We start from the raw sequence: 9182 nt of genomic DNA on the forward strand, positions 1-9182 counted from the left end.
AAGCAGCATCATAGGAGTAAAAAGGCTTTTTGCTCCTATGATGCTGCTTGGCCTGCTGTGTTCATCCAGCTCTGCACCTTGTTGTCTCGGATTCTCCAGCATCTGCAGTTCCTACTATCTCTGCTATCCTTTTCTTTCTTTTATGAATCCACATTTCTGCCTCCCAAATCATCTACTTTTTCCATGGGATGTTGGTGATGCTAACTGCGACAGTTGACTGTCTTTAACCTGCTGTAAACCTGGTGTTTTGCTCAGCGATTCCAGAGAGCAGTTCAGAGTCAACCAGATTGCAGTGGATCTGAGCCATATATAGGCTGGAACGATGGCAGATTAATGACGGCAGATTAATGACAGCAGATTAGCCACATTAGTGAACCAGATGGGTTTTTTTAATGACGCTAATAGTTTTCAATTATAGAATTTATTAAATGAATTGAAATTCCACCCGCTGCCATAATGTGATTTGACACCTCTGTCCCCAGGGCTGGATTACTGGTCCAGTCATACTACCACTACACCATTATTTCCCCTTACTGAGTGCAGTCATAGTGCCCTTTCCCACACACCCTTTCATTGATTTTATTTTCTGTCTGCTTTCACTGCTTCTTGTTTTGTGTCTCTATGTCTCTTTTGTTTAGCTGTACTTTTGATGCTGTTTTTAAAACTATATCTTCCAAGGGAAAATAGAAGTACACACATTGATCAAACGTAGTTGAAGTGGTGTGTACAAACAATTGTGATTGATGGATAAGTTTACCTACACCGTTTATCCCTCCTCAATGCTTGATAGTCAGTGCAAGCCACACTTTACGGTTATCTTCTCAGGTGGGCTTAAAGATCCCACAGTGTTATTCAAAACCGAGAGTATCTGTCCCTCAGCCAACACCACTAAAACAGATTATCATGTCATATATTCTCATACTTCTGTTGAGGCAGCTAGCTGTGCACAAATAGGCTGTTGCGTTTCCTACATTACAACAGTAACTACACTTCAAAAGTATATTAGAGTCGTAGAGGTCTACAGCAAGGAAACAGGCCCATTTGGTCCAACTTGCCCGTGCTGCCCAGTTTTCACAATTTAAACTAGTCCCCTTTGTCTGTGTTTGGTCCATATCCCTCCATACCTGTCCCATCCATGTACCTGTCCAAATGTTTCTTAAATGACGAAATTGTTCTCACCTCCGCCAATACCCCTGGCTGTCTGTTCCAGACACTCACCACCCCCTGTGTGAAAACATTGCCCCTCTGGACCCTTTTGTGTCTCTCCCCTTAAGCCTAAGCCCTCTAGTTTTAGACTCCCCCACCATGGGGAAAAGCTGTTGGCTATTTACCTTATCTATGCCTCTCATGAACTCTATAAGGTCACCCTTCAGTCCCCTACACTCCAGGGGAGTAAAGTCCGAACCTGTGTTATGGGGGACAAAGTGCTTTGGAACATTCTGAGACCTTGGAAGCTGCTGCAATGTATAAATATTAGAAATTCACAAGACTAGGATGGGATAGTGAGATCCATTGGGCTGGTTCCACGAGATATTGTGAGGTGTGGAGCATTGATCAAGAGACTGCACACTTTGAGTCCAGTTATCTAATACACTTTTGAGTCCAAAGTATCTCCGGGGCTAGAACCTCATTTACCTTGCCTTCTTTTTTTCAGGATTGTGCTGGTGTGATTCTCTATGCTGCAGAGGCAGCTACAAAAGTCGCTCTGGATGGGATTCAGTGTCTGGGTGAGTGCTGTCTCCTTTCAATGGTCGATTGAGGGTGAAGGGCTGGGAACAAGCCAGAGAGGCCGCCGCAGCAGTGAGGGAGGGAAAGTGAATAAGCATTGGCTAACAAGGAAAGGCTGTCTGTAGTAGTCCCCACACATCAGAGCAAGTCGGAACAGGAAACCTTGCAGTGTCTGCACATTCAAATGCTGTATGGAAGAAAGGCAGTGAAAGTCTTTGATAGGATAGGTGGATAGAAAGCATCTTCTGTTGTTGGGGGAGTCCATAACATTGGGGCTTAATGTTAAAGTTAGGGTTGATTTCAGGAAGTACTTTTTTTACACAGTGACTAATGGGTATTTACATTTCCCTCTCTCAAAAAAGCCATTCCGATTTTGCTAATTAAACATTTGAAAGCAAGGCCGATGGGTTATTGTTGGGTAAGCCTGCTGAAGAATAATGATCCAAGCTGATAGAGTCTTGGTCTAATGGAATGGTGGAAGGTGATTGGGGCACAGCAGTAGCCGAATGACCCCATGTCCTAGTGGCTGGTGAAGATCAGGAAGCCAAATGCTCAGGAGTATTTGCCAGATTTATGTAGAGAGAGCAACATTTCCGCTGGAGAAACTTTATAAGCTGGAGTGTCTTTCAAATGACCAGTGCTTCCTCATTTTCTGTCCCACGCTGTAAAGGAGGTTTAAATGAACCCCTGGAAATGAAGGAATCACGGATAGGACCAGCACATTGCGAAAAGCTGGGGTAGGGGTGGACAAAAGTGTTTATCACAGTGTTTCCTTTCTGATTTTCTTTATGGTGCAACCTGTTTCCATTCCTTCCCATTGCACATCATGCAGCTGGACCAATCTCCACTTTTACCAATTAAAGGTGTTGTTTTAGCTGAATTCAAATTCTCAGACTGCCATGGCAAGACTGAAACTCTGGGTTACCATAAACCACAAAATTAAGCATTATAATAAGTCTTTCACCCTATAGAGTTTAAGATCTGTCTTCTAGCTCTTTGCTTTGTAATTTGTCTAATACTTGGAATTGGAAACTGGCTGAGTATAGTCATGGTCCTCTTGGAACTCAATATGGTCTTTGCTAATCATCTCTTGTGCTAACCTGCTCGTACTTATGTGTTTGCGATTGCAGGCGGCAACGGATACATCAATGACTACCCTATGGGTCGCTTTCTACGAGATGCTAAGTTGTATGAAATAGGAGCTGGAACCAGTGAAGTCAGGAGACTCATCATTGGGAGAGCATTTAACGCCATTTACAAATAGCCCAATTTCCCAGCCACTCCTAAAGACAAGGCCTCGTACATGTCTCCTCATTCTACACATTGCACAACTTAGTGCATTACGGCAATATCTCATTAACTTTTTAAGGTGTGTGTACCCATTGTATTTTGAAGTGCCTTGGATTCTATCAGGACATCCAACATTCATAAAAATATCAGTTGCAAGGCTAGGATTGTGGCAAAATCATGAATGCTGACTTGCGTTGAACACGAATACTAGATTGAACAGGAGAACAGTTAGCAGAGCAATAGGATGCTCAATGCAATAGAAAAAATTGGTTCCGCATCATCACGTGGTCTGTTGGTTAATGCACTGTGTGATGTTTTATTAATTTGCAGAGAAGAAATGAAATTCAAATGCCAGAGAATTATCTCTCGGCAGTACCTCACACTGAAATGACAGGATTATTCAGTGTTGCTGGTTCAGTTATGCATAATCTATACATACCACCTTCCTCCAGGATCTCATTGTACTTTTTAAGTGTTCAGCTGTCATTGTTGTGAAAACTAGAATGCAAGAGTCAGCAGATGGTTCACTTTCCAGAGCAGCACCAAAGTCACAAGCTGTCCAGTTTGGGTGCCCCTTTGTTCAAAATAACAAATGCAAGCCCATCTCCCCTGGCATTGCCCGCAACATATCAGGGTTTCGGGAGAGTTGCTCTTTGTATCACACGTTATATTATGCTGCTGTGGTGGAGTTCTGTATATAATTAACTTCCCCTTAAGACCGCAAGGTCTCTGCACGACCTGAGATCAATCAGAGTTTAATCGTTTTATCGTTAAAATGGGGAGTGCTTGACTCGATACCAGAAAACAGCATTTAGTCTTGCTTCACCATAACATTTCGGAGTATCATATCCCACTTTTTGTTACAGGCTCTGGAAAGTAGATGAGCTTTGTCCAATTTTTAATCTTAATGCTTGTTTTATTCATTCTGGGTGTCACAGGCAGGACTGGCATTTATTGCCCATCCCTAGTTGGTGGCAGCCCATCTTCGAGCCGTGGTTTTGATACAACCGAGTGTTTTGGCACAGCCGCTTCAGAGGGCAGTTACTATTCAACCATGTTGGTGCGGGTCAGGAGTCATGTGTAAGCTAGATTGGGTAAAAGCAGCAGGTTTCATTTCCTTGGACACCTTTCTTCATTTCATTTCAGATTTCTGTGCATTTTTTTTTAATGTAGTCTCAGTCGCGAATGGATTTAACGACTGCTAACTATGGTTCCTGTCCTGGGGGAGCAGGATGTACGCAAGAAAGCCAGTGCACAGATACCAAGGAGGGAGAGAGAAAGTGCTCACTGCTTCATGTCACGTCTCCACACTAAATATCAACCTCCCACGTAGTCTCCTAAACTCGGGAGTCTTAAAAAGTGCTGAGGAACAAGCTCTTGGTGTTTAATCTGTTTATTATTAAGGTGTATTCACTGCTGTTACAACTCAGTGCATTTCCCAGGAAGCCATTGAGCTAGTGGGGTCTATGAGTGGGAGTGACTGATTGTCAACCAGTGTCCCCAGCTCCTGTTGTTGTACAGTTGTTGGCTGGAACTGCAGCTGCACTGGATAGTAATAGTAAAACGGGGCCTGTTTTCTGTTTGTTTTTCTAATGTGAACAACAGCTTGCCTTTTATATCACATCTTTTAACGGTAAAATGTTCAAAGGTGCTCCAAAGGAGCATAGTGAGCCAGAAATTTGATCCAGCCTCAGGAAGAAGCATTACATTTTAAACAGCAACTTTTAAAAGCAGGGAGAGGTGGGTAGCTAATTCCAAAGGTCAGAGCCGTAAGCAGCTGAAAGCATGACAAAGTTGTGGGAACGTAGAACAGTACAGCACAAGAACAACTCTATCATCTTGTGCGTAGTCATCGAGATGTACAGCACAGGAACAGACCCTTTGGTCCAACTCGTCCTTACCTGACCTAGTCCTATTTGCCAGCATTTGGCCCATATCCCTCTAAACTCTTCCTATTCATTATACCCATCTGGATGCCTTTTAAATTGCATTTGTAATTGTACCTGCCTCCACCAATCCATCTGTCAGCTTGTTCCACACACACACCACCCTCTACATGATAAAGTTACCCCTCAGGTCCTTTTTAAATCTTTCCCATTTCACCTCAAACCTATGCCTTCTGGTTTTGGACTTCCCACCCTTGGGAAAAACCTTGGCTACTCACCTTATCTATCTTGGATAAAATTAAAATTAGTCTTGTGTAATTTTCTAGGCTCTCTCATTCCCAAATGAACCTGCCTACTCCTGAGAAAAATGTAACTAATCTGGATTTGGAAGAAAAAAAAAGTGATAGATTGAAGCCTCCAAACACTTTACAGCACCGTCCTTGTCTTTTTAGATACTCGTTGTGTCTTGCCTGCAAGTGGTAACAGCATTAAATTCCCTTTCAGTGCATCTTACAGCCTTGGGAAGCTTAACCTGCAATGGAAACTCACCTATCTCCAGTTTGGTTCTGGCTGAAGTTTCCAGTTATAAGCTACCAAGAAGCATGTGATGCACAGTGTGAAAGCCATGCTACAGGAATGTGTAAGTGTGGGCTGAGGGGAAAGAATAGAGAAGCTTCAACTCTTCATTCTGGAAGTGGGGCTGGGGGGAGAGTGAGGTTGATTTCATTGAGGTATGAAATATATGAAATAAGCTGCACTCAGAACAGCGACAGGATCATTTACCAGAGGGATGAACTGAAGCCTCTACTTGTTCTGGTCGCTTATGTAACAGTCGGCAAAATCTGGCTTTATGTCACATTCTGGAATCTGCTCAGTTTTGTGCACTGTCCCACTTGTACAGTTCGTTGTGACACACACACACACACACAAAATGAGTATACACAAAGGGTCTAAACGTAAGGTTGCCTACTCTGGTTTGAAGTCACATTGTTTGACTACCCCACCCTCCCACCATTGGTCATGCCTTCCCGCAAAATGTTCCTTCATTACCCAATTCAATATTTCTTGAATGTCAAAGCATTTTATTTCAGTCTCTGATATTGCTTTAACAATTAATGTGGTGATCCTATAAAATGATAAATCACTTTAACGCCCGCATGATGTTTCTCTGGTTTTGCCTGCAGCACCCTAGCCCTAAGAGTAACCCTAACCCTATTGCAGATTTGCAACCCTAGTCTGCTGTGAACGGTCATATATATGTCAGTCAAATTTGAAAGATCAGATACTCTCGAGGATAGATTGTGCAACGAGTATATCATTTAATTCTTTTGTCTCGGGTCATTCACTCTAGATTCTCGGTTAGATGGTGCTCGATTTACTAATGTGAACTACATCTGTGTGGGATTAAAGAACTGTTTTAGGAGTTATTTAGCTGTAGGTTGTTCCAACACAGTGGTGAAATTGTATTTGGCGAATGATGATAAAAAGGTGTCTTCATATGGTAATGGTATCTGTTGAATTCTTTATTTGGGTCACAGAGTGCTACAGATGCCTTTAATGCTCAAAAACACTCAGTTCCTTCCCTTTTCCGCCAATAAATACATACATTCAGCAGCAAGCGTTAATGTAGCACTTTGAACAGAGTAAACACCCCAAGGCCCTTGCAGGGCAGTTATCAAACACCATAATGTACCACATGCAAGGATAAGGGCAAATGACAAAAAGTGTAGTTAACAAGATAGGGTTTGAAGGAATATCTTAATGGAGAAAAAGAGAAGCCAAGAGATATAGAGAGGGAATTCCAGAACTTGGGCCTTTTGCTCAGCAGTAAGCGACTAATGCATTCTTTATTGCTTACATTAATGCTGGATACCTGTTTAAGTTGAATGGACCTATTCTGTATTTGAGGTAGCTTCAGATTTGGATACAGTGTTGTTGCTTGTAGTTACATTCATTCTGAATGACCACACCAATGCGATCTCCTTTCAGGGAATTACTTTTAATACTCTGTGGGAGGTATATGAGTAGACTATAGATGTGATTGTACAGTTGATTCAATAACTTGTAATAAAATCTATGTGCAGCATCTTCTGGTGTCCTGTATTTGATTAAGTGTGTGGGAGGATCAGCTCATGGTGGTATTTGGCTGTTTGCTGCTGTAAAGTGGGTTATCAAGCAAATGGACCAGGAACGACACTGTCCTGTGAAGCCAGTAGGGTTGGTATTTCAGGACAGAAGGGAATTAAAAAGGTACTTCATTCATGTGTTGACATCTGTGTCGTTGTGATACAGTTTTGCAAACCTACATTCTTTCAGCTATGTATCTGATGATGGTTACATCAGTAATAGAATCTTTGATGAGGTACGCCCAAAGGTGAATTGGATTCAAGAGAAGATATGCTTAATTTGACTCTGAGCAGGAAAACAGGGGATAAGTATTGCATTCACTGGAGGTAGACATAAGAGCATCTCCAAGAAATTTCTGATAATGATGGTTTGAATTGCGAGAGTCAGTCATGCCAAAAGACTCATTATGTATTGAGCACCTAATGGGTATTGCTCAATATCAAATGGTAAATTCAAGTTGTTCTGCAGATTACAGCAGAGATATTTACAATTCTGCCAGTGTATAGCCTTGTAGTTAATGCTTACGTTTCAGATTAGGGCTGTCCTGTATTGAATACCATTGCTAACAGGAAAATATAATGTCTTCCGACGTGTTTTTGGACAGTTCTAAATTGGGATTTTAGGTCAAGATAATATCCCTTCAAGGGTGCTTTAAAAGACTTGATTGGATATTAGCAAAGGCTGTCTGAAAGTTAGTTTGCTCAGACTGACAGCTTCCTCATAGTTTAAAAAGAAAGATCACAACAGAGCCAGGCAACTATGTGCTGAGCAGCTTGCTATTCCTTAGTAAGACAATTCGAGACGGGATTAGGAAAGATCCCCCTTGTGATCAACTGGACAGGGAAGAGCATTAGAAATTCAAAATATCATTTCTAGGGTTAAAAACAATAGATCGCTGTGTAAAATCAGAGTTTTTCATGACACCACTAAGGTGAAAGTTTTAAAAAAAGGTTCATGAGATGCTGCCTGGCTGATGTTACAGAAAGCCTCTGATTAATTGCGTCGTATGAGGTCATTTCATCAGGTAGATTCTTGTGATATCAGCAGAAACCTGAACTGTAGGATTGTGAATCATTTGTAATCTGGCAGCTAAAATGTTCTAGTTTGCAGATGTGATTCAGCCTGGGCACAAGTTTACTTAGTAGTATGGCCAGGATTGGTTCTATGCCAAGTTCTTGCATGTGGAGTCAAGTGATGTGCAGATAGACCTTGCTGTGTGATAAACAATATAGGGACGCAGTCACAGAAGAATATTTATAGCATCTGCACACAACTAAATGTCGGAGGAATCTTTGGTTCCATTGGCTACGCTTCATTATCTGGAATTAGTAACCCTGGCAGCTATGTTGGGACAAAACCTTTTGTAAGACTTAAGACCTCAAAAGAATGCTCATTGTACGTGCATAATCTTTCAGCAGTCACACACACCTCTTCTGGCCTGTTTCCCAGTGAAAGCTCAAGGCCAACTTGGAGAAACTATGACTGAAGCTAATAATGATATGTTACTAATACCATTAGTCAGTATAAACCAAAAAAAATACATTGACGCTGCAAGTTGCTACTCAGGCTACGTCCATCTGGCTGCGCCCAGTTTTGAGTCCTTTGCTTGGGGGCTTAGTGGTAACTTGTAATGCCCTTGAATAAGAGCTGTGTGAATGATCCATGGTTTCAAGACTGCCAATTGATTCAAGATCCTTGGTGAATTTAGAGCAATGTAGGTGTGGCGGCAACTAATAGAAGTGTGTAACATCGCTGTAGCGTATCTGTATTGATGGCCGGGAGCTCAGTAAATGTCTAGTTATTGGGCTGCGTGAGATGTGAGGAAAACTTGAGGGATTCTTCCTGATGGTTCGTTTTGCCTGTTAAGATGAAAACATGCCAATGAGAGGCAGATTTCAAGCTCTTCTGGAAGAACTACCCAAACTGTTGCCCTTTAAGGTGCAATTTCAAAGTTATTGAGGGGAGAGGTGTTGCTGGTTGGCAGACAGGATACTGTGAGTACGAAAACATAACCACAACACATGTATGTGGCAAGGGAGGAAGATGGCATTGCCAACCCCCAGGAACTTAGGGGAGGTGAATCCCAACCCTGCCTTTTGTGATTCAACCCTCAGGAGTTCTATCAGTTGACAATTTTGATTCAGTCACCCA

At 42.1% G+C, this 9182-nt stretch overlaps 1 protein-coding gene across 3 annotated transcripts in view; it reads left to right on the forward strand.

Moving 5' to 3' along the window:
• ivd (isovaleryl-CoA dehydrogenase) overlaps positions 1-6990 on the forward strand; it is a 41033-nt gene extending 34043 nt beyond the window's left edge. For all 3 annotated transcript variants that reach the window (XM_048599756.1, XM_048599758.1, XM_048599757.1), the window contains exons 11-12: positions 1655-1727; positions 2859-6990. In XM_048599756.1, coding sequence (XP_048455713.1) covers positions 1655-1727; positions 2859-2992 — 207 coding nt within the window. In that variant the 3' untranslated portion in view covers positions 2993-6990. The remainder of the gene's footprint in view (positions 1-1654; positions 1728-2858) is intronic.
• The last annotated feature ends 2192 nt before the right edge of the window (positions 6991-9182 follow it).

Source organism: Rhincodon typus, chromosome 8 (genome assembly GCF_021869965.1).
Source record: "Rhincodon typus isolate 14 chromosome 8, sRhiTyp1.1, whole genome shotgun sequence".
Taxonomy (NCBI): Eukaryota; Metazoa; Chordata; class Chondrichthyes; order Orectolobiformes; family Rhincodontidae; genus Rhincodon; species Rhincodon typus.